This window comes from Tachypleus tridentatus, chromosome 3, assembly GCF_004210375.1.
Source record: "Tachypleus tridentatus isolate NWPU-2018 chromosome 3, ASM421037v1, whole genome shotgun sequence".
NCBI lineage: Eukaryota > Metazoa > Arthropoda > Merostomata > Xiphosura > Limulidae > Tachypleus > Tachypleus tridentatus.
In genome coordinates this window covers 43,217,396-43,245,121 of record NC_134827.1, presented here as the reverse complement: position 1 = coordinate 43,245,121, position 27,726 = coordinate 43,217,396, and the positions used below count along the sequence as shown (strand labels likewise).

The 27,726-nt window shown below is 32.4% G+C and overlaps 1 protein-coding gene across 2 annotated transcripts in view; it reads left to right on the top strand.

Annotated features, from left to right (window-relative positions):
* The window catches only part of LOC143246776 (dynein regulatory complex protein 1), a 99,942-nt gene that overhangs the window by 29,917 nt on the left and 42,299 nt on the right, over positions 1-27,726 (top strand). For both annotated transcript variants that reach the window (XM_076493920.1, XM_076493921.1), the window contains exons 5-6: positions 5,198-5,254; positions 22,388-22,462. In XM_076493920.1, coding sequence (XP_076350035.1) covers positions 5,198-5,254; positions 22,388-22,462 — 132 coding nt within the window. The remainder of the gene's footprint in view (positions 1-5,197; positions 5,255-22,387; positions 22,463-27,726) is intronic.

Here is a 27,726-nt window from a genome sequence, read left to right as displayed (position 1 = left end):
AAATAAAGAAGTGGTTAATACTAGATATATGTTGAATATAAGCTGGCTTCTTCTTTAATGATATAAAGGTAGTGGTTAATACTAGATATATGTTCAATATAAGCTGGCTTCATCTTCAATGAAATAAAGAAGTGGTTAATACTAGATATATGTTGAATATAAGCTGGCTTCTTCTTTAATGAAATAAAGGTAGTGGTTAATACTAGATATATGTTCAATATAAGCTGGCTTCTTCTTTAATGAAATAAAGAAGTGGTTAATACTAGATATATGTTGAATATAAGCTGGCTTCTTCTTTAATGATATAAAGGTAGTGGTTAATACTAGATATATGTTCAATATAAGCTGGCTTCTTCTTTAATCATATAAAGGTAGTGGTTAATACTAGATATATGTTCAATATAAGCTGGCTTCTTCTTTAATGATATAAAGGTAGTGGTTAATACTAGATATATGTTCAATATAAGCTGGCTTCTTCTTCAATGAAATAAAGGTAGTGGTTAATACTAGATATATGTTCAATATAAGCTGGCTTCATCTTCAATGAAATAAAGAAGTGGTTAATACTAGATATATGTTGAATATAAGCTGGCTTCTTCTTTAATGATATAAAGAAGTGGTTAATACTAGATATATGTTCAATATAAGCTGGCTTCATCTTCAATGAAATAAAGAAGTGGTTAATACTAGATATATGTTGAATATAAGCTGGCTTCTTCTTTAATGATATAAAGGTAGTGGTTAATACTAGATATATGTTCAATATAAGCTGGCTTCTTCTTTAATGATATAAAGGTAGTGGTTAATACTAGATATATGTTCAATATAAGCTGGCTTCTTCTTCAATGAAATAAAGAAGTGGTTAATACTAGATATATGTTGAATATAAGCTGGCTTCTTCTTTAATGATATAAAGGTAGTGGTTAATACTAGATATATGTTCAATATAAGCTGGCTTCATCTTCAATGAAATAAAGAAGTGGTTAATACTAGATATATGTTCAATATAAGCTGGCTTCTTCTTTAATGATATAAAGGTAGTGGTTAATACCAGATATATGTTCAATATAAGCTGGCTTCATCTTCAATGAAATAAAGGTAGTGGTTAATACTAGATATATGTTCAATATAAGCTGGCTTCATCTTCAATGAAATAAAGAAGTGGTTAATACTAGATATATGTTGAATATAAGCTGGCTTCTTCTTTAATGATATAAAGGTAGTGGTTAATACCAGATATATGTTCAATATAAGCTGGCTTCATCTTCAATGAAATAAAGGTAGTGGTTAATACTAGATATATGTTCAATATAAGCTGGCTTCATCTTCAATGAAATAAAGAAGTGGTTAATACTAGATATGTGTTCAATATAAGCTGGCTTCTTATTTAATGATATAAAGGTAGTGGTTAATACCAGATATATGTTCAATATAAGCTGGCTTCTTCTTCAATGAAATAAAGGTAGTGGTTAATACTAGATATATGTTCAATATAAGCTGGCTTCATCTTCAATGAAATAAAGAAGTGGTTAATACTAGATATATGTTGAATATAAGCTGGCTTCTTCTTTAATGATATAAAGGTAGTGGTTAATACTAGATATATGTTCAATATAAGCTGGCTTCTTCTTTAATGATATAAAGGTAGTGGTTAATACTAGATATATGTTCAATATAAGCTGGCTTCTTCTTTAATGATATAAAGGTAGTGGTTAATACTAGATATATGTTCAATATAAGCTGGCTTCTTCTTTAATGATATAAAGGTAGTGGTTAATACTAGATATATGTTCAATATAAGCTGGCTTCATCTTCAATGAAATAAAGGTAGTGGTTAATACTAGATATATGTTCAATATAAGCTGGCTTCATCTTCAATGAAATAAAGAAGTGGTTAATACTAGATATATGTTGAATATAAGCTGGCTTCTTCTTTAATGATATAAAGGTAGTGGTTAATACCAGATATATGTTGAATATAAGCTGGCTTCTTCTTCAATGAAATAAAGGTAGTGGTTAATACTAGATATATGTTCAATATAAGCTGGCTTCATCTTCAATGAAATAAAGAAGTGGTTAATACTAGATATATGTTGAATATAAGCTGGCTTCTTCTTTAATGATATAAAGGTAGTGGTTAATACTAGATATATGTTCAATATAAGCTGGCTTCTTCTTTAATGATATAAAGGTAGTGGTTAATACTAGATATATGTTCAATATAAGCTGGCTTCTTCTTTAATGATATAAAGGTAGTGGTTAATACTAGATATATGTTGAATATAAGCTGGCTTCTTCTTCAATGAAATAAAGGTAGTGGTTAATACTAGATATATGTTGAATATAAGCTGGCTTCTTCTTTAATGATATAAAGGTAGTGGTTAATACTAGATATATGTTGAATATAAGCTGGCTTCTTCTTTAATGAAATAAAGGTAGTGGTTAATACTAGATATATGTTCAATATAAGCTGGTTTCTTCTTCAATGAAATAAAGAAGTGGTTAATACTAGATATATGTTCAATATAAGCTGGCTTCTTCTTTAATGAAATAAAGGTAGTGGTTAATACTAGATATATGTTGAATATAAGCTGGCTTCTTCTTTAATGATATAAAGGTAGTGGTTAATACTAGATATATGTTGAATAGAAGCTGGCTTCTTCTTTAATGAAATAAAGAAGTGGTTAATACTAGATATATGTTGAATATAAGCTGGCTTCTTCTTTAATGAAATAAAGAAGTGGTTAATACTAGATATATGTTGAATATAAGCTGGCTTCTTCTTTAATGAAATAAAGAAGTGGTTAATACTAGATATATGTTGAATATAAGCTGGCTTCTTCTTTAATGAAATAAAGGTAGTGGTTAATACTAGATATATGTTCAATATAAGCTGGCTTCTTATTTAATGATATAAAGAAGTGGTTAATACTAGATATATGTTGAATATAAGCTGGCTTCTTCTTTAATGATATAAAGGTAGTGGTTAATACTAGATATATGTTGAATATAAGCTGGCTTCTTCTTTAATGAAATAAAGAAGTGGTTAATACTAGATATATGTTGAATATAAGCTGGCTTCTTATTTAATGATATAAAGAAAGTGGTTAATACTAGATATATGTTGAATATAAGCTGGCTTCTTCTTTAATGAAATAAAGAAGTGGTTAATACTAGATATATGTTCAATATAAGCTGGCTTCTTATTTAATGATATAAAGAAGTGGTTAATACTAGATATATGTTGAATATAAGCTGGCTTCTTCTTTAATGAAATAAAGAAGTGGTTAATACTAGATATATGTTGAATATAAGCTGGCTTCTTCTTTAATGAAATAAAGAAGTGGTTAATACTAGATATATGTTCAATATAAGCTGGCTTCTTATTTAATGATATAAAGAAAGTGGTTAATACTAGATATATGTTGAATATAAGCTGGCTTCTTATTTAATGAAATAAAGAAGTGGTTAATACTAGATATATGTTCAATATAAGCTGGCTTCTTATTTAATGATATAAAGAAAGTGGTTAATACTAGATATATGTTCAATATAAGCTGGCTTCTTATTTAATGATATAAAGGTAGTGGTTAATACTAGATATATGTTCAATATAAGCTGGCTTCTTCTTTAATGAAATAAAGAAAGTGGTTAATACTAGATATATGTTGAATATAAGCTGGCTTCTTCTTTAATGAAATAAAGAAGTGGTTAATACTAGATATATGTTGAATATAAGCTGGCTTCTTCTTCAATGAAATAAAGAAGTGGTTAATACTAGATATATGTTGAATATAAGCTGGCTTCTTCTTTAATGATATAAAGGTAGTGGTTAATACTAGATATATGTTCAATATAAGCTGGCTTCTTCTTTAATGATATAAAGGTAGTGGTTAATACTAGATATATGTTCAATATAAGCTGGCTTCTTCTGTAATGGTATAAAGGTAGTGGTTAATACTAAATATATGTTCAATATAAGCTGGCTTCTTCTTTAATGATATAAAGGTAGTGGTTAACACTAGATATATGTTCAATATAAGCTGGCTTCATCTTCAATGAAATAAAGAAGTGGTTAATACTAGATTTATGTTCAATATAAGCTGGCTTCTTCTGTAATGGTATAAAGGTAGTGGTTAATACTAGATATATGTTCAATATAAGCTGGCTTCTTCTTTAATGAAATAAAGGTAGTGGTTAATACTAGATATATGTTCAATATAAGCTGGCTTCTTCTGTAATGATATAAAGGTAGTGGTTAATACTAGATATATGTTCAATATAAGCTGGCTTCTTCTGTAATGATATAAAGGTAGTGGTTAATACTAGATATATGTTCAATATAAGCTGGCTTCTTCTTTAATGATATAAAGGTAGTGGTCAACACTAGATATATGTTCAATATAATCTGGCTTCATCTTCAATGAAATAAAGAAGTGTTTAATACTAGATATATGTTCAATATAATCTGGCTTCTTCTTTAATGAAATAAAGGTAGTGGTTAATACTAGATATATGTTCAATATAATCTGGCTTCTTCTTTAATGAAATAAAGGTAGTGGTTAATACTAGATATATGTTCAATATAAGCTGGCATCTTCTTTAATGTCAATAATCTTTTCTTTTTCAGTCAGACATTTTAAGGAGAGGCTTTTCATTTTATTGTATTTCAGACATTTTAAGGAGAGGCTTTTCATTTTATTGTATTTCAGACATTTTAAGGAGAGGCTTTTCATTTTGATGTATTTCAGACATTTTAAGGAGAGGCTTTTCATTTTATTGTATTTCAGACATTTTAAGGAGAGGCTTTTCATTTTGATGTATTTCAGACATTTTAAGGAGAGGCTTTTCATTTTATTGTATCCTGTTGTCTTTGGTCAATGGCATGTTTCATTTATATTTATGCTCATGGAGTACTGTGCAGTAGTTTTTATAATTAGAATATTCTTTGTGTGAATTTATTTTGTAATTTGTTTTCTATTTTTACATGTAAACATATCTATTCTTAATAAATTTAAAGAAAGGTACTAGTTAATAAATTAATTATATAAATGATTCTGGATACTGAAAATGAATAAATAATTAATGCTTCAAAGTGATTGATACAGAAAGTTTTGGCTTAGTCAAAATAACAGCTGTCTATACAGGTTAGTGTTTAAATATTCCGAAACTTGTAAATAACCCATTTCTTTTTCAGTTACTTGAAAAGTGGGAAAACGCTGCAGAAATGAAAACAGCTCATGGTCTTCGTCAGGTGAGGTTATTATGAACAGGAGAGTGAGTAACATTTGTTGTAAGAGAACACATTATCTAAATTTATACTCAGTGTATATTAATGAATTTACAAGTTCGTATGGTTTTACAATAACAAAAATGGTATAGAAAGTTATAATTTGCTATAAAATAAAGTGTAATTGTGGCTGGCCAAATTTTGGTAATGTGCACTTATCAGAAAGTAAATGAGCTAATCTTTATTATCTGGTATGGAAACATGCACATGAATAGAATTTCAACAAAATTATGCATCATTAGTTGTTTTTTGTATCGTTTTGAAGAATATAAGTGTATTTTTACACATTTTATGTGTGTTACCAATCCTAAATAAAACCAGTTTGTACATTTCTCCTTTTTTAGACTTGGCCATTTGTTGTTTTGATTTTGATTATTGTTTCTCTATAGTGATATGAAAAAGGTTTCAGCTAGTGGAAATAAGGGCAGGTGTTGTTTTAAATAAATACGGACTGTAAAAATTCCCTAAATGCTGGGAGACACTTTACAGACACAATGGCTTCTCATTTTATAATAGAAAGTTTGTTAATGTGACATTCTGAGCCAAGTTGTGGAAGGTCAATATACAGGTTGTTATTAAGCATTGTTAGTTATTTGTATGTAAACTCAACATGTCAGTGACTACATGATTAAGTAAATTTCATTAGCACAATACCAAGTTAAAAAGGTTTTCTTCAACCTCAAGTCAACAACAGTTGAACTTCTGTTTAAATGAACTATCAGAAATGGTTCCACTGAACACATCTGCTCTTCACATGTGAATGAAGGTTTACTCTCTCTACTAATATTCATTGGGTTCATGAAAAAAGTGTTAAACATAAGTGATATGTTCGATATAAAATCTTTAAGTATGACTGTATTTCATTATTAGTTTGAGAAGACAACAATATTATGAATGTACTGATATTATTGGATGGCCTTATGTTTGGTATGTATTGACATAGCACTGTAAAAGTATTTAAGTAGTGTACATATAGCAGAATTTTTGTTGAAAACCTGACAGAAGTCTCATTCTAGAAACATTACAAACATAAAGAAGCAGTACATTAAAGTCAGTGATCTACCATGCAGTGAAGCTTCATAAAGATCCTTGCTTCATGTTAAATTATTTATCCTAGAGTAATGTTACTATTTGATTTTTTTAAAATGTATCAATCACTTCTCTGTTCCAGTATCTGTCTGGATAATAAACTTTAGTCCATGTATATACTAATAAAAGTTGCTCATGGCTCAAACAACACCTATCTATTCTTTATGAGTTGCACAATATCTCTTTTCTTAAGAATCAATTGCTTCGCTACACCACGTTATTGCCTGTTTTTTCCATGCTATATGTATCACAATGCTGCTCCAACAGCAAAATCACTTACACGTGTGTCTGTTGTAAGTGTGTTCTTGAGAGTTGTGTACACTAATACAGAAATATTGGTTACTTCTTTCTTCATTCTGTTGGATGCATTTCCACAATAAACAGTCCAACAAAACTTTCTCTTTTGTTTTCAGTAGCTTACTTAGAGGATAGAATTATCTTATTTAACAACATTTGTAGAAACACAACCCACAAAATCCTGTTCCTTCCTTCCCTGGCCTTAAAGTTATTCCATTTTCATTAACTTTGTATTCCAATCCACAGTTCCTGTGGTTCAATGTAAGTTTCTGTCAAGTATTTCAGTCAACAATGGAACACATCCTAGGTACAATTATGTTGTACAGGTAGATTAATATAACACTTTTTGATAGTCCAGAGAGAACATTTTCCATCAGTTAGTTGAGTGTAACAGATGTATTACATAATACAGTTGATAAGATAATGTATTACCACAACTGTTTGTTATTGGTTTTCTTCTTTCACTATGCTTGATAATCTGTATCATCCATTCTACACAATACAGAGAACAGTTGGTAGACTTTATAATACAGAGAGCAATTGGTAGACTTTGTAATACAGAGAGCAATTGGTAGACTTTGTAATACAGAGAACAGTTGGTAGACTTTGTAACACAGAGAACAGTTGGTAGACTTTATAATACAGAGAGCAATTGGTAGACTTTGTAATACAGAGAACAATTGGTTGACTTTATAATACAGAGAGCAATTGGTACACTTTGTAATACAGAGAGCAATTGGTAGACTTTGTAATACAGAGAGCAATTGGTAGACTTTGTAATACAGAGAACAGTTGGTAGACTTTATAAGAATCATTGGAAATATGTAAAGTTTAGAAAAAAACATTTTAACAAATCCAGTTTTGGAATACCCTCAAAAACTGGTATTTTGTATATGTTCTTTCTTGGGTGATTTTTTAATTTACTTGCTACATTCCACATTTTTAATCCCCTGGTTCCCATAATTCTATTGAATATGGTCTAATTTAATCTGCACATATTTGCTATTTCTAGTTAGCTTTCTGTTGTGTACATTGAGTGTGTTCTTCTGTGTGACTTCTATGTTTGCCACAACTGGTGGGTGACACTGTAGCTGGTGCTTCATACTGGTTTACTTATTTGCATATTTATTTTTTAAGTGCTGTCCTTAAATTTACTCCAAAATCATAAACATGAACCATGTTAATGATTGAAGGACAGAAGTAACAGAGTTCTGTGTTATACATAAAAAATATTTTAATGAAATACAAAACAATAACAGCATGACATTTCTAAAACACAGATCTAACTTTACATACTGTCTGAAATTGCATGTTTATGACATATTATTTACCTCCCTTCACAAGATTACATATTCTCATCCAGTGCTGCCCTCTGTATGTAAAATAGTTACTTTAAGTGTGCTACAGACATTATCCTCCTCTATTGGAATCAAATTCTTCCACTGTGTTCCCTTATGTAAATCTTTATGCATCACTTCTCTGCCAATAGAAGTATGACATGTGTAACATATGTGACTTCCTCCATACACATCTTGAGTATGACATGTGTAACATATGTGACTTCCTCCATATACCTCTACTGAACAATCGCTTTTCGAGTATGACATGTGTAACATATGTGACTTTCTCCATACACATCTTGAGTATGACATGTGTAACATATGTGACTTTCTCCATATTCCTCTACTGAACAATCGCTTTTCGAGTATGACATGTGTAACATATGTGACTTCCTCCATATTCCTCTACTGAACTATTGCTTCTCGAGTATGACATGTAACATATGTGACTTCCTCCATATTCCTCTACTGAACTATCGCTTTTCGAGTATGACATGTGTAACATATGTGACTTCCTCCATATACCTCTACTGAACTATCACTTCTCCAGTATGACATGTGTAACGTATGTGACTTTTTCTATGTACCTCTACTGAACAATCGCTTCTCGAATATGACATGTGTAACATATGTTACTTCCTCCATATACCTCTACTGAACAATCGCTTCTCGAATATGACGTGTAATGTATGTGACTTCCTTCATATACCTTTACTGAATTATCACTTTTCCAGTATGGCATGTGTAACATATGTTACTTCCTCTATGTACCTCTATTGAACTATCACTTCTCCAGTATGACATGTGTAACATATGTTACTTCCTCCATATACCTCTAGTGAACTATCACTTCTCCAGTATGGCATGTGTAGCATATGTTACTTTCTCTATGTACCTCTACTGAACTATCACTTCTCCAGTATGACATGTGTAACATATATGACTTCCTACATACACCTCTGCTGAAATATCACTTCTCTAGTATGACGTGTGTAACATATGTGACTTTCTGTGTATATCTTTACTGAACTATCACTTCTCTAGTATGACGTGTAACATATGTGACTTTCTGTGTATATCTTTACTGAACTATCACTTCTCTGGTATGACATGTGTAACATATGTGACTTTCTGTGTATATCTTTACTGAACTATCACTTCTCTGGTATGACACGTGTAACATATGTGACTTTCTGTGTATATCTTTACTGAAATATCTCTTCTCTAGTATGACGTGTAACATATGTGACTTTCTGTGTATATCTTTACTGAACTATCTCTTCTCTAGTATGACGTGTAACATATGTGACTTTCTGTGTATATCTTTACTGAAATATCACTTCTCTAGTATGACGTGTAACATATGTGACTTTCTGTGTATATCTTTACTGAACTATCACTTCTCTAGTATGACGTGTAACATATGTGACTTTCTGTGTATATCTTTACTGAACTATCACTTCTCTGGTATGACATGTGTAACATATGTGACTTTCTGTGTATATCTTTACTGAACTATCACTTCTCTGGTATGACACGTGTAACATATGTGACTTTCTGTGTATATCTTTACTGAAATATCTCTTCTCTAGTATGACGTGTAACATATGTGACTTTCTGTGTATATCTTTACTGAAATATCTCTTCTCTAGTATGACGTGTAACATATGTGACTTTCTGTGTATATCTTTACTGAACTATCTCTTCTCTGGTATGACGTGTAACATATGTGACTTTCTGTGTATATCTTTACTGAACTGTCACTTCTCTGGTATGACACGTGTAACATATGTGACTTTCTGTGTATATCTTTACTGAACTATCACTTCTCCAGTATGACATGTGTAACATATGTGACTTTCTGTGTATATCTTTACTGAACTATCACTTCTCTGGTATGACATGTGTAACATATGTGACTTTCTGTGTATATCTTTACTGAACTATCACTTCTCCAGTATGACATGTGTAACATATGTGACTTTCTGTGTATATCTTTACTGAACTATCTCTTCTCTAGTATGACGTGTAACATATGTGACTTTCTGTGTATATCTTTACTGAACTATCACTTCTCCAGTATGACATGTGTAACATATGTGACTTTCTGTGTATATCTTTACTGAACTATCTCTTCTCTAGTATGACGTGTAACATATGTGACTTTCTGTGTATATCTTTACTGAAATATCACTTCTCTAGTATGACGTGTAACATATGTGACTTTCTGTGTATATCTTTACTGAAATATCTCTTCTCTAGTATGACGTGTAACATATGTGACTTTCTGTGTATATCTTTACTGAACTATCTCTTCTCTAGTATGACATGTAACATATGTGACTTTCTGTGTATATCTTTACTGAACTATCACTTCTCTAGTATGACGTGTAACATATGTGACTTTCTGTGTATATCTTTACTGAACTATCACTTCTCCAGTATGACATGTGTAACATATGTGACTTCCTCCATATTCCTCTACTGAAATATCACTTCTCTAGTATGACGTGTAACATATGTGACTTTCTGTGTATATCTTTACTGAACTATCACTTCTCTAGTATGACGTGTAACATATGTGACTTTCTGTGTATATCTTTACTGAACTATCACTTCTCCAGTATGACGTGTAACATATGTGACTTTCTGTGTATATCTTTACTGAAATATCACTTCTCTAGTATGACGTGTAACATATATGACTTCCTACATACACCTCTGCTGAAATATCACTTCTCTAGTATGACGTGTAACATATATGACTTCCTACATACACCTCTGCTGAAATATCACTTCTCTAGTATGACGTGTAACATATGTGACTTTCTGTGTATATCTTTACTGAACTATCTCTTCTCTAGTATGACGTGTAACATATGTGACTTTCTGTGTATATCTTTACTGAACTATCACTTCTCTAGTATGACGTGTAACATATGTGACTTTCTGTGTATATCTTTACTGAACTATCACTTCTCCAGTATGACGTGTAACATATGTGACTTTCTGTGTATATCTTTACTGAAATATCACTTCTCTGGTATGACGTGTAACATATATGACTTCCTACATACACCTCTGCTGAAATATCACTTCTCTAGTATGACGTGTAACATATGTGACTTTCTGTGTATATCTTTACTGAACTATCTCTTCTCTAGTATGACGTGTAACATATGTGACTTTCTGTGTATATCTTTACTGAACTATCACTTCTCTAGTATGACGTGTAACATATGTGACTTTCTGTGTATATCTTTACTGAACTATCTCTTCTCTAGTATGACATGTGTAACATATATGACTTTCTGTGTATATCTTTACTGAACTATCTCTTCTCTAGTATGACGTGTAACATATGTGACTTTCTGTGTATATCTTTACTGAACTATCACTTCTCTAGTATGACGTGTAACATATGTGACTTTCTGTGTATATCTTTACTGAACTATCTCTTCTCTAGTATGACATGTGTAACATATATGACTTTCTGTGTATATCTTTACTGAACTATCTCTTCTCTAGTATGACGTGTAACATATGTGACTTTCTGTGTATATCTTTACTGAACTATCTCTTCTCTAGTATGACGTGTAACATATGTGACTTTCTGTGTATATCTTTACTGAACTATCTCTTCTCTAGTATGACGTGTAACATATGTGACTTTCTGTGTATATCTTTACTGAACTATCTCTTCTCTAGTATGACATGTGTAACATATCTGACTTTCTGTGTATATCTTTACTGAACTATCTCTTCTCTAGTATGACGTGTAACATATGTGACTTTCTGTGTATATCTTTACTGAACTATCTCTTCTCTAGTATGACGTGTAACATATGTGACTTTCTGTGTATATCTTTACTGAACTATCACTTCTCTAGTATGACGTGTAACATATGTGACTTTCTGTGTATATCTTTACTGAACTATCACTTCTCTGGTATGACATGTAACATATGTGACTTTCTGTGTATATCTTTACTGAAATATCACTTCTCTAGTATGACGTGTAACATATGTGACTTTCTGTGTATATCTTTACTGAACTATCACTTCTCCAGTATGACGTGTAACATATGTCACTTTCTGTGTATATCTTTACTGAACTATCTCTTCTCTAGTATGACGTGTAACATATGTGACTTTCTGTGTATATCTTTACTGAACTATCACTTCTCTGTATGACGTGTAACATATGTGACTTTCTGTGTATATCTTTACTGAACTATCTCTTCTCTAGTATGACGTGTAACATATGTGACTTTCTGTGTATATCTTTACTGAACTATCACTTCTCTGTATGACGTGTAACATATGTGACTTTCTGTGTATATCTTTACTGAACTATCTCTTCTCTAGTATGACGTGTAACATATGTGACTTTCTGTGTATATCTTTACTGAACTATCTCTTCTCTAGTATGACGTGTAACATATGTGACTTTCTGTGTATATCTTTACTGAACTATCACTTCTCTGTATGACGTGTAACATATGTGACTTTCTGTGTATATCTTTACTGAACTATCTCTTCTCTAGTATGACGTGTAACATATGTGACTTTCTGTGTATATCTTTACTGAACTATCACTTCTCTAGTATGACGTGTAACATATGTGACTTCCTGTGTATATCTTTACTGAACTATCTCTTCTCTAGTATGACGTGTAACATATGTGACTTTCTGTGTATATCTTTACTGAACTATCACTTCTCTGGTATGACACGTGTAACATATGTGACTTTCTGTGTATATCTTTACTGAAATATCTCTTCTCTAGTATGACGTGTAACATATGTGACTTTCTGTGTATATCTTTACTGAACTATCACTTCTCTAGTATGACGTGTAACATATGTGACTTTCTGTGTATATCTTTACTGAAATATCACTTCTCTAGTATGACGTGTAACATATATGACTTCCTACATACACCTCTGCTGAAATATCACTTCTCTAGTATGACGTGTAACATATGTGACTTTCTGTGTATATCTTTACTGAACTATCTCTTCTCTAGTATGACGTGTAACATATGTGACTTTCTGTGTATATCTTTACTGAACTATCACTTCTCTAGTATGACGTGTAACATATGTGACTTTCTGTGTATATCTTTACTGAACTATCTCTTCTCTAGTATGACATGTGTAACATGTATGACTTTCTGTGTATATCTTTACTGAACTATCTCTTCTCTAGTATGACGTGTAACATATGTGACTTTCTGTGTATATCTTTACTGAACTATCACTTCTCTAGTATGACGTGTAACATATGTGACTTTCTGTGTATATCTTTACTGAACTATCTCTTCTCTAGTATGACATGTGTAACATATATGACTTTCTGTGTATATCTTTACTGAACTATCTCTTCTCTAGTATGACGTGTAACATATGTGACTTTCTGTGTATATCTTTACTGAACTATCTCTTCTCTAGTATGACGTGTAACATATGTGACTTTCTGTGTATATCTTTACTGAACTATCTCTTCTCTAGTATGACGTGTAACATATGTGACTTTCTGTGTATATCTTTACTGAACTATCTCTTCTCTAGTATGACATGTGTAACATATATGACTTTCTGTGTATATCTTTACTGAACTATCTCTTCTCTAGTATGACGTGTAACATATGTGACTTTCTGTGTATATCTTTACTGAACTATCTCTTCTCTAGTATGACGTGTAACATATGTGACTTTCTGTGTATATCTTTACTGAACTATCACTTCTCTAGTATGACGTGTAACATATGTGACTTTCTGTGTATATTTTACTGAACTATCACTTCTCTAGTATGACGTGTAACATATGTGACTTTCTGTGTATATCTTTACTGAACTATCACTTCTCTGGTATGACATGTAACATATGTGACTTTCTGTGTATATCTTTACTGAAATATCACTTCTCTAGTATGACGTGTAACATATGTGACTTTCTGTGTATATCTTTACTGAACTATCACTTCTCCAGTATGACGTGTAACATATGTCACTTTCTGTGTATATCTTTACTGAACTATCTCTTCTCTAGTATGACGTGTAACATATGTGACTTTCTGTGTATATCTTTACTGAACTATCACTTCTCTGTATGACGTGTAACATATGTGACTTTCTGTGTATATCTTTACTGAACTATCTCTTCTCTAGTATGACGTGTAACATATGTGACTTTCTGTGTATATCTTTACTGAACTATCACTTCTCTGTATGACGTGTAACATATGTGACTTTCTGTGTATATCTTTACTGAACTATCTCTTCTCTGGTATGACGTGTAACATATGTGACTTTCTGTGTATATCTTTACTGAACTATCTCTTCTCTAGTATGACGTGTAACATATGTGACTTTCTGTGTATATCTTTACTGAACTATCACTTCTCTGTATGACGTGTAACATATGTGACTTTCTGTGTATATCTTTACTGAACTATCACTTCTCTGGTATGACGTGTAACATATGTGACTTTCTGTGTATATCTTTACTGAACTATCACTTCTCTAGTATGACGTGTAACATATGTGACTTCCTGTGTATATCTTTACTGAACTATCTCTTCTCTAGTATGACGTGTAACATATGTGACTTTCTGTGTATATCTTTACTGAACTATCACTTCTCTAGTATGACGTGTAACATATGTGACTTTCTGTGTATATCTTTACTGAACTATCACTTCTCTAGTATGACGTGTAACATATGTGACTTTCTGTGTATATTTTTACTGAACTATCACTTCTCTAGTATGACGTGTAACATATGTGACTTTCTGTGTATATCTTTACTGAACTATCACTTCTCTGGTATGACATGTAACATATGTGACTTTCTGTGTATATCTTTACTGAAATATCACTTCTCTAGTATGACGTGTAACATATGTGACTTTCTGTGTATATCTTTACTGAACTATCACTTCTCCAGTATGACGTGTAACATATGTCACTTTCTGTGTATATCTTTACTGAACTATCTCTTCTCTAGTATGACGTGTAACATATGTGACTTTCTGTGTATATCTTTACTGAACTATCACTTCTCTGTATGACGTGTAACATATGTGACTTTCTGTGTATATCTTTACTGAACTATCTCTTCTCTAGTATGACGTGTAACATATGTGACTTTCTGTGTATATCTTTACTGAACTATCACTTTTCTGTATGACGTGTAACATATGTGACTTTCTGTGTATATCTTTACTGAACTATCTCTTCTCTAGTATGACGTGTAACATATGTGACTTTCTGTGTATATCTTTACTGAACTATCTCTTCTCTAGTATGACGTGTAACATATGTGACTTTCTGTGTATATCTTTACTGAACTATCACTTCTCTGTATGACGTGTAACATATGTGACTTTCTGTGTATATCTTTACTGAACTATCACTTCTCTGGTATGACGTGTAACATATGTGACTTTCTGTGTATATCTTTACTGAACTATCACTTCTCTAGTATGACGTGTAACATATGTGACTTCCTGTGTATATCTTTACTGAACTATCTCTTCTCTAGTATGACGTGTAACATATGTGACTTTCTGTGTATATCTTTACTGAACTATCACTTCTCTAGTATGACGTGTAACATATGTGACTTTCTGTGTATATCTTTACTGAACTATCACTTCTCTAGTATGACGTGTAACATATGTGACTTCCTGTGTATATCTTTACTGAACTATCTCTTCTCTAGTATGACGTGTAACATATGTGACTTTCTGTGTATATCTTTACTGAACTATCACTTCTCTAGTATGATGTGTAACATATGTGACTTTCTGTGTATATCTTTACTGAACTATCACTTCTCTAGTATGACGTGTAACATATGTGACTTTCTGTGTATATCTTTACTGAACTATCTCTTCTCTGTATGACGTGTAACATATGTGACTTTCTGTGTATATCTTTACTGAACTATCTCTTCTCTAGTATGACGTGTAACATATGTGACTTCCTCCATATACCTCTACTGAACTATCACTTCTCTAGTATGACGTGTAACATATGTGACTTTCTGTGTATATCTTTACTGAACTATCACTTCTCTAGTATGACGTGTAACATATGTGACTTCCTCCATATACCTCTACTGAACTATCACTTCTCTAGTATGACGTGTAACATATGTGACTTTCTGTGTATATCTTTACTGAACTATCACTTCTCTAGTATGACATGTGTAACATATGTGACTTTCTGTGTATATCTTTACTGAACTATCTCTTCTCTAGTATGACGTGTAACATATATGACTTTCTGTGTATATCTTTACTGAACTATCTCTTCTCTAGTATGACGTGTAACATATGTGACTTTCTGTGTATATCTTTACTGAACTATCACTTCTCTAGTATGACGTGTAACATATGTGACTTTCTGTGTATATTTTTACTGAACTATCACTTCTCTAGTATGACGTGTAACATATGTGACTTTCTGTGTATATCTTTACTGAACTATCACTTCTCTGGTATGACATGTAACATATGTGACTTTCTGTGTATATCTTTACTGAAATATCACTTCTCTAGTATGACGTGTAACATATGTGACTTTCTGTGTATATCTTTACTGAACTATCACTTCTCCAGTATGACGTGTAACATATGTCACTTTCTGTGTATATCTTTACTGAACTATCACTTCTCTGTATGACGTGTAACATATGTGACTTTCTGTGTATATCTTTACTGAACTATCTCTTCTCTAGTATGACGTGTAACATATGTGACTTTCTGTGTATATCTTTACTGAACTTCACTTCTCTGTATGACGTGTAACATATGTGACTTTCTGTGTATATCTTTACTGAACTATCTCTTCTCTAGTATGACGTGTAACATATGTGACTTTCTGTGTATATCTTTACTGAACTATCTCTTCTCTAGTATGACGTGTAACATATGTGACTTTCTGTGTATATCTTTACTGAACTATCACTTCTCTAGTATGACGTGTAACATATGTGACTTTCTGTGTATATTTTTACTGAACTATCACTTCTCTAGTATGACGTGTAACATATGTGACTTTCTGTGTATATCTTTACTGAACTATCACTTCTCTGGTATGACATGTAACATATGTGACTTTCTGTGTATATCTTTACTGAAATATCACTTCTCTAGTATGACGTGTAACATATGTGACTTTCTGTGTATATCTTTACTGAACTATCACTTCTCCAGTATGACGTGTAACATATGTCACTTTCTGTGTATATCTTTACTGAACTATCTCTTCTCTAGTATGACGTGTAACATATGTGACTTTCTGTGTATATCTTTACTGAACTATCACTTCTCTGTATGACGTGTAACATATGTGACTTTCTGTGTATATCTTTACTGAACTATCTCTTCTCTAGTATGACGTGTAACATATGTGACTTTCTGTGTATATCTTTACTGAACTATCACTTCTCTGTATGACGTGTAACATATGTGACTTTTTGTGTATATCTTTACTGAACTATCTCTTCTCTAGTATGACGTGTAACATATGTGACTTTCTGTGTATATCTTTACTGAACTATCTCTTCTTTAGTATGACGTGTAACATATGTGACTTTCTGTGTATATCTTTACTGAACTATCACTTCTCTGTATGACGTGTAACATATGTGACTTTCTGTGTATATCTTTACTGAACTATCTCTTCTCTAGTATGACGTGTAACATATGTGACTTTCTGTGTATATCTTTACTGAACTATCACTTCTCTAGTATGACGTGTAACATATGTGACTTCCTGTGTATATCTTTACTGAACTATCTCTTCTCTAGTATGACGTGTAACATATGTGACTTTCTGTGTATATCTTTACTGAACTATCACTTCTCTAGTATGACGTGTAACATATGTGACTTTCTGTGTATATCTTTACTGAACTATCACTTCTCTAGTATGACGTGTAACATATGTGACTTTCTGTGTATATCTTTACTGAACTATCTCTTCTCTGTATGACGTGTAACATATGTGACTTTCTGTGTATATCTTTACTGAACTATCTCTTCTCTAGTATGACGTGTAACATATGTGACTTCCTCCATATACCTCTACTGAACTATCACTTCTCTAGTATGACGTGTAACATATGTGACTTTCTGTGTATATCTTTACTGAACTATCACTTCTCTAGTATGACGTGTAACATATGTGACTTCCTCCATATACCTCTACTGAACTATCACTTCTCTAGTATGACGTGTAACATATGTGACTTTCTGTGTATATCTTTACTGAACTATCACTTCTCTAGTATGACATGTGTAACATATGTGACTTTCTGTGTATATCTTTACTGAACTATCTCTTCTCTAGTATGACGTGTAACATATGTGACTTTCTGTGTATATCTTTACTGAACTATCACTTCTCTAGTATGACGTGTAACATATGTGACTTTCTGTGTATATCTTTACTGAACTATCACTTCTCTAGTATGATGTGTAACATATGTGACTTTCTGTGTATATCTTTACTGAACTATCACTTCTCTAGTATGACGTGTAACATATGTGACTTTCTGTGTATATCTTTACTGAACTATCACTTCTCTAGTATGACATGTGTAACATATGTGACTTTCTGTGTATATCTTTACTGAACTATCACTTCTCTAGTATGACATGTGTAACATATGTGACTTTCTGTGTATATCTTTACTGAACTATCACTTCTCTAGTATGACGTGTAACATATGTGACTTCCTCCATATACCTCTACTGAACTATCACTTCTCTAGTATGACGTGTAACATATGTGACTTTCTGTGTATATCTTTACTGAACTATCACTTCTCTAGTATGACATGTGTAACATATGTGACTTTCTGTGTATATCTTTACTGAACTATCTCTTCTCTAGTATGACGTGTAACATATGTGACTTTCTGTGTATATCTTTACTGAACTATCACTTCTCTAGTATGACGTGTAACATATGTGACTTTCTGTGTATATCTTTACTGAACTATCACTTCTCTAGTATGACATGTGTAACATATGTGACTTTCTGTGTATATCTTTACTGAACTATCACTTCTCTAGTATGACATGTGTAACATATGTGACTTTCTGTGTATATCTTTACTGAACTATCACTTCTCTAGTATGACGTGTAACATATGTGACTTTCTGTGTATATCTTTACTGAACTATCTCTTCTCATTTACCAGTGCTGGTCCTTGGATGTGTTCTTCAGTTTGCTTTCATTTTATAAGAGTTGCATTATTTATAATTTTGATTATGTTTGTTTTTTTTATGAAATCCAAAGTTGATGTTACCACTTCAGTGATCACAACTGCAACTAGCACTATATCACATGACTCAGAAGTGAGTAATCTGGCAGTAGATTTATCAACAGTTATTTGCAGGGAGAATATTATTCAGATGAACCTCTATCTTCAGACCTTCCCACACTTCCTTCCAAGCGTGCTGAGCCTTTCAAGTCGACAAGAACCTGAATCACCTATTGAATATGCCATGCCTTCTCATGCATTCATTTAGAACTGCTACAGGCTTTTTGAATTTTCTTTATCAGATATGTATGTTTTATCCCTTACCCTTATGCCATTTTTACCCTCCATGTATAATTGGTACATGATGATCAATTTGCCAAAGGATTCATATCAGTTTGCTTTTGTGTATCATCATGAAGGTTGCCCTGTCTCCACCTCCTACACCTGTACTTTCATTATTTCCTACTTCAGACAAACTTTTAGGGTGGATGTTTCCCATTTTTTGTTTCAGAATGGATTAGAAGAAATTGCTGGTTCTCTTAAATCATTCAAGAAGTAATGTTCTGAGGACAGCTTGGTGTAAACATCTACTGAGAAATACAGTAAAGTACTCTTGAATTGGAAGTCCAATTGAAGTTACCCCACATGCTACTTTGGATTCCTCACAAGGAATTATTATTGATATGAACACAAAGAACATTCCTGAGTGAGAGATACCCTCTGGTTTCTCCACACACAGAGTTTCTCCAATGAGGTGTATCTCCACTCATAAGAATGGAAATATGCTGTCTACCATATAAGGATGGAATTATGCTGTCTACCATATAAGGATGATGCTGTCTACCAATGTTTGAATTTTTAGTATAGGAAAATTATAAGTTTTTCTTAATTTTATTTTATGCCACAAGAAAAATACCTCAAGCATCCTTAATGCATACATCCAAAAATACTTCAAGCATCCATAATGCATACATCCAAAAATACTTCAAGCATCCATAATGCATACATCCAAAAATACTTCGAGCATCCATAATGCATACATCCAAAAATACTTCGAGCATCCATAATGCATACATCCAAAAGCCACAGAATAGAAAGCAAATGTTAAACATGCTTGCCTCTTTAGCTGAGTTTGTGGAGGAAAACATTAGAACATGATGGTCAATCCTATTATTACATGATCTGCAGCTCAAAGTTAGTGACGATAGCATCAGAAGCTTCACCATAAATAAAACAAGGGTGTTATAGTGTTCCTATTACTCATTCTTTAAAGGTTTTTACATTTTGTAAAATAAAGTTGTTGTTATCAAAGGTGTTATTTTACAAACATAGCTTGACTTTGAATTTAGTCTACACATATAAAATAAAAAATACTAGGTTTTATCTTTGATACACTATGTGTTTGTCTGAGAAATAGAGTTTTACTTGAATGTTAAAGGAAACTTACAAACTGAAGAACTAAAATATAAGATTTTATTAAGAGAAATGAACCTTATATTTGGATGTGGTTTGTCAACCAGTAACTTCCTTTTTAAATTAATACATACATAAATGACATGAAAACAAGATACCCTTGGTTTGTTACAGAGCCTTTAAGCAACTGCATAGTTATAAATAAAACATTCAAACAGTGTTTATAAACATGTTTATGATTATGTAAACAACAATAAACTGTCTGGCACATAAAAGACCTGAAATGACATTGTTTTTATCAGAAATTTTAATCTAGAAAAATGTAAACAGAAGTTTTGCAACAGGTGACAGATAAGTGAATATATCTTTCATTCAGCAATGACGAGAAAATTCACTTGCAGAGAAAAATATATATGCAAAAATAGCTGGTTTCGGTTGAGAAAATTTTTATGTATAGGAGCGAACAATGTTTTGACCTTCTTCAGTCATCATTAGGTTCACAAAGAAAGAAAGAGGTAACTGACTGATAGCTGACTACATGTTTGAAGGTGGTTGTGTAATTGAGTGTAGGAATGTACAGGGTGTGCTTAGATGTTTGATTATATTTATTAATATAGGTATAAAGATGTTCCTTTGTATTGATTTATTTTGGGCTTGAGTTGTTGTATAAGTAAGGCTTCTTTAATTTTGCATTTGTTTTCTATATAGTATTTGGATGTTTTCTATGGTTATGTTGTGTTTATTTGATTTGCAGTGTTCAAAAACGTGTGAAGGTGACTTTTTGTGTTCTTTGAATCTGGTTTCCATTTTTCTACTTGTTTCTCCAATATAGAAGTCGTGGCAGTTATCACATGGTATTTTATAAATAATGTTGGTGTGGTATTTGTCAGTGTAGTTTTTACTGTTCACAGCAGTATTACATAAAGTAAATTTATATCTCTTCTTTGCATTTTCACTGTGATTTTATTTTGTTTATTAGCTTTATAGATATCTGCTATTCCATATACTAATATGCACATATTATATGGTAAGTACTGTAAGTGATGCATAATTTCTGAAAATCTACTCTTTATATTCTAACAGATAGTTTTCTGCATGTTGTATGAGACATTGATACAGACAAATTAAGATTAACTGAAAAAAAACCTGTCATTTTTTGGTTTGTGTCACAGATTTTAGGCTTATTGTTTTCTAATACTTGTAGATCATAGCATGATATAATTATCTTATATTTAAGTCTGAGAAATCATAAAGTGTGTGGCTATGAAAACTGCTTGAAAACATTATATTTCCTTTGAAAAAATAGTATAATAATAATAGTATAATAAACCTGAGTTGACTGTTAGAGTTAGTTACCTGATCCAAGTAGATACATGAACTGTACAGACTACTAGATAAAATTCGCCCCACTTCATGAAGCTCTCAGAGCTTTTGAAGTATTAGTTGATCCACTAATGGAATTTCCTCCTATGTAGCTTATCATTGCTGTGATATCAACTTCCATGTGGATTATAACATTAACTATCTTTCTGTGTTGAATGCTGCAGTAATAATATATGATAAAATTATACCCCTGGAGCAGTGCTAACTAAGGCATTATCATTTCTTTGGGTTTTTTTTTACTTCACCTGGTTTTATTAAGATACACTTCTTTAACTTTCAATTTGTTTTGCAGAAAATGCACATTCTGAATAACGCTTGTAGTGACTTGTTACATCAGAAAAACCAAATTATTTCAGAACTTCAAGATGTAAGTATCTAAAATTAATAAATTCATTATAACTTTGTATACTTATAAGATACATTGTTAGTGTTGTAACTTGGTTATTGGCTAGAGAGAGATACTGGTGGTAGCAATCACATAATGAGTGTGAGTCTTTGTTAAACGTTTAAAACAAAGATAAGTAATAAGTACAAGAATCAGATAGCTAGAGGGACACTCAGTGTGTATGGAATCACTTGATTTAGTTCACAAAAGCTATTGTACTAGAGATCACATATTTCAATAATTCAGTCTATATTCCAGGAAACCACAGAAGTTTATTTCTACATTAGTCCTAGTGCCATCAGTGAAGTATTTCTGTGTGTCAGTCATTTGTGATCTTAGAAATGACAAGTATAGAAGCTTGAAGAAAAACATCAACTAATGTGTTATGTGGACTGGCCTTTAAATTACTTCATAACATAACTTAAAAAAACAGAATGATATTACAACAATGTCTATTATTAGTACAATTTAATATATATATTAACTTTATGCAAGTGTAAAAAGTGTATTAATTATAACACAGCAGTGAATGAAAGAAGTGTATTAGTTGTAAGATATCAGTGAATGAAAGTGTATTAATTGTAACACAGCAGTGAATGAAAGAAGTGTATTAGTTGTAAGATATTGGTGAATGAAAGTGTATTAATTATAACACAGCAGTGAATGAAAGAAGTGTATTAGTTGTAAGATATCAGTGAATGAAAGTGTATTAATTATAACACAGCAGTGAATGAAAGAAAGTGAATTAATTGTAAGATACAAGTGAATGAAAGTGTATTAATTATAACACAGCAGTGAATGAAAGAAAGTGAATTAATTATAAGATACAAGTGAATGAAAGTGTATTAATTGTAACACAGCAGTGAATGAAAGTGTATTAATTGTAACACAGCAGTGAATGAAAGAAAGTGAATTAATTGTAAGATACAAGTGAATGAAAGTGTATTAATTGTAACACAGCAGTGAATGAAAGAAAGTGAATTAATTGTAAGATACAAGTGAATGAAAGTGTATTAATTGTAACACAGCAGTGAATGAAAGAAAGTGAATTAATTGTAAGATACAAGTGAATGAAAGTGTATTAATTGTAACACAGCAGTGAATGAAAGAAAGTGAATTAATTGTAAGATACAAGTGAATGAAAGTGTATTAATTATAACACAGCAGTGAATGAAAGAAAGTGAATTAATTGTAAGATACAAGTGAATGAAAGTGTATTAATTGTAGCACAGCAGTGAATGAAAGAAAGTGAATTAATTGTAACACAGCAGTGAATGAAAGTGTATTAATTGTAACACAGCAGTGAATGAAAGTGTATTAATTGTAAGGCAGCTGCAAATAAAAGAAAGTGTATTATTTGTAAAGCATAGGTTAATTGTAAGTCAGCAGTGTATGAAAGAAGTGTTTTAATTATAAGACCACAGTGAATCAATGAAAGTGTATTAATTCTAAGAGAGCAGTGTGTCAAAGAAGTGTTTTAATTATAAGACCACAGTGAATCAATGAAAGTGTATTAATTCTAAGAGAGCAGTGTGTCAAAGAAGTGTTTTAATTATAAGACCACAGTGAATCAATGAAAGTGTATTAATTCTAAGAGAGCAGTGTGTCAAAGAAGTGTTTTAATTATAAGACCACAGTGAATCAGTGAAAGTGTATTAATTATAAGACAGCAGTGTATGAAAGAAGTGTTTTAATTATAAGACCACAGTGAATCAATGAAAGTGTATTAATTCTAAGAGAGCAGTGTGTAAAAGAAGTGTTTTAATTATAAGACCACAGTGAATCAATGAAAGTGTATTAATTCTAAGAGAGCAGTGTGTCAAAGAAGTGTTTTAATTATAAGACCACAGTGAATCAATGAAAGTGTATTAATTCTAAGAGAGCAGTGTGTCAAAGAAGTGTTTTAATTATAAGACCACAGTGAATCAATGAAAGTGTATTAATTCTAAGAGAGCAGTGTGTCAAAGAAGTGTTTTAATTATAAGACCACAGTGAATCAATGAAAGTGTATTAATTCTAAGAGAGCAGTGTGTCAAAGAAGTGTTTTAATTATAAGACCACAGTGAATCAATGAAAGTGTATTAATTCTAAGAGAGCAGTGTGTCAAAGTCACATGTTGTAGATTGAGAGGAAACAATAATATGTCAGAGATGGTAGGAGAGGAACATACTGGAAGTGATTCACATGGTGGATTGCAGAATCTCCTCCATTTGATAATAAAGATAACAATAAAGTGAAAGAGTGAAGTATCAGATGTGACAACTTGAACCACAAGGCTAACCAAAGTGGTGATGGTAGTAGGTGAAAGATCATTATGAAGAGCCAGTTAAGAAATATACACCACTTTAGGTTTGACAGCTGAAAATCTTCAAGTAATACCCCAACTGTGGAATATATTCAAGTTGCTTTGTTATGCATTCGGTAAAGATGGGTGGATGTAACTAGTTAACAAGGAAGGGGCTCAATGTGTGATACTGAATAACCTCTTACCAAAGACAAGATAAAGACCAGGCATGAAAAATCAAAATACGAAGGTTGGAAACATAAGATATATAATTAAGGTTGTCAAAGAAGGAAGGGAGAAGTAGGTAAAGAACAGGAAGAAAGCACACTCATTGTAATCAGAGAAGGAAGGGAGAAGTAGGTAAAGAATAGGAAGAAAGCACACTCATTGTTATCAGAGAAAGAAGGGAGAAGTTGGTAAAGAACAGAAAGAAAGCACACTCATTGTAATCAGAGAAGGAAGGGAGAAGTAGGTAAAGAACAGGAAGAAAGCACACTCATTGTAATCAGAGAAAGAAGGGAGAAGTTGGTAAAGAACAGAAAGAAAGCACACACATTGTAATCAGACAAGGAAGAGAGAAGTAGGAAAAGAACAGGAAGAAAGCACACTCATTGTGATCAGAGAAAGAAGGGAGAAGTTGGTAAAGAACAGAAAGAAAGCACACTCATTGTAATCAGAGAAGGAAGGGAGAAGTAGGTAAAGAACAGGAAGAAAGCACACTCATTGTAATCAGAGAAGGAAGGAAGAGAGCACACTCATTGTAATCAGAGAAGGAAGGGAGAAGTAGGTAAAGAACAGGAAGAAAGCACACTCATTGTAATCAGAGAAGGAAGGGAGAAGTAGGTAAAGAACAGAAGAAAACACACTCATTGTAATCAGAGAAATAAGGGAGAAGTAGGTAAAGAACAGGAAGAAAGCACACTCATTGTAATCAGAGAAGGAAGGGAGAAGTGGGTAAAGAACAGGAAGAAAGCACACTCGTTGTTATCATAGAAGGAAGGGAGAAGTAGGTAAAGAACAGAAGAAAACACACTCATTGTAATCAGAGAAATAAGGGAGAAGTAGGAAAAGAACAGAAACAAAGCACACACATTGTAATCAGAGAAATAAGGGAGAAGTGGGTAAAGAATAAGAAGAAAGCACACACATTGTAATCAGAGAAATAAGGGAGAAGTAGGTAAAGAATAGGAAGAAAGCACACACATTGTAATCAGAGAAATAAGGGAGAAGTGGGTAAAGAATAGGAAGAAAGCACACACATTGTAATCAGAGAAATAAGGGAGAAGTAGGTAAAGAATAGGAAGAAAGCACACACATTGTAATCAGAGAAATAAGGGAGAAGTAGGTAAAGAATAGGAAGAAAGCACACTCATTGTAATCAGAGAAGGAAGTGAGAAGTATTTAAAGAACAGGAAGAAAGCACACTCGTTGTAATCAGAGAAAAAAGGGAGAAGTAGGTAAAGAACAGGAAGAAAGCACACTCATTGTAATCAGAGAAGGAAGTGAGAAGTATTTAAAGAACAGGAAGAAAGCACACTCATTGTAATCAGAGAAAGAAGGGAGAAGTTGGTAAAGAACAGAAAGAAAGCACACACATTGTAATCAGACAAGGAAGGGAGAAGTGGGTAAAGAACAGGAAGAAAGTACACTCATTGTAATCAGAGAAGGAAGAGAGAAGTATTTAAAGAACAGGAAGAAAGCACACTCGTTGTAATCAGAGAAAAAAGGGAGAAGTAGGTAAAGAACAGGAAGAAAGCACACTCATTGTAATCAGAGAAGGAAGTGAGAAGTATTTAAAGAACAGGAAGAAAGCACACTCATTGTAATCAGAGAAAGAAGGGAGAAGTTGGTAAAGAACAGGAAGAAAGCACACTCATTGTAATCAGAGAAGGAAGTGAGAAGTATTTAAAGAACAGGAAGAAAGCACACTCATTGTAATCAGAGAAAGAAGGGAGAAGTAGGTAAAGAATAGGAAGAAAGCACACTCATTGTAATCAGAGAAGGAAGTGAGAAGTATTTAAAGAACAGGAAGAAAGCACACTCGTTGTAATCAGAGAAAAAAGGGAGAAGTAGGTAAAGAACAGGAAGAAAGCACACTCATTGTAATCAGAGAAGGAAGTGAGAAGTATTTAAAGAACAGGAAGAAAGCACACTCATTGTAATCAGAGAAAGAAGGGAGAAGTTGGTAAAGAACAGAAAGAAAGCACACACATTGTAATCAGACAAGGAAGGGAGAAGTGGGTAAAGAACAGGAAGAAAGTACACTCATTGTAATCAGAGAAGGAAGAGAGAAGTATTTAAAGAACAGGAAGAAAGCACACTCGTTGTAATCAGAGAAAAAAGGGAGAAGTAGGTAAAGAACAGGAAGAAAGCACACTCATTGTAATCAGAGAAGGAAGTGAGAAGTATTTAAAGAACAGGAAGAAAGCACACTCATTGTAATCAGAGAAAGAAGGGAGAAGTTGGTAAAGAACAGAAAGAAAGCACACACATTGTAATCAGACAAGGAAGGGAGAAGTGGGTAAAGAACAGGAAGAAAGCACACTCGTTGTTATCATAGAAGGAAGGGAGAAGTAGGAAAAGAACAGAAAGAAAGCACACACATTGTAATCAGAGAAATAAGGGAGAAGTGGGTAAAGAATAGGAAGAAAGCACACACATTGTAATCAGAGAAATAAGGGAGAAGTAGGTAAAGAATAGGAAGAAAGCACACACATTGTAATCAGAGAAATAAGGGAGAAGTGGGTAAAGAATAGGAAGAAAGCACACACATTGTAATCAGAGAAATAAGGAGAAGTAGGTAAAGAATAGGAAAAAACACACACATTGTAATCAGAGAAATAAGGGAGAAGTAGGTAAAGAATAGGAAGAAAGCACACTCATTGTAATCAGAGAAGGAAGTGAGAAGTATTTAAAGAACAGGAAGAAAGCACACTCGTTGTAATCAGAGAAAAAAGGGAGA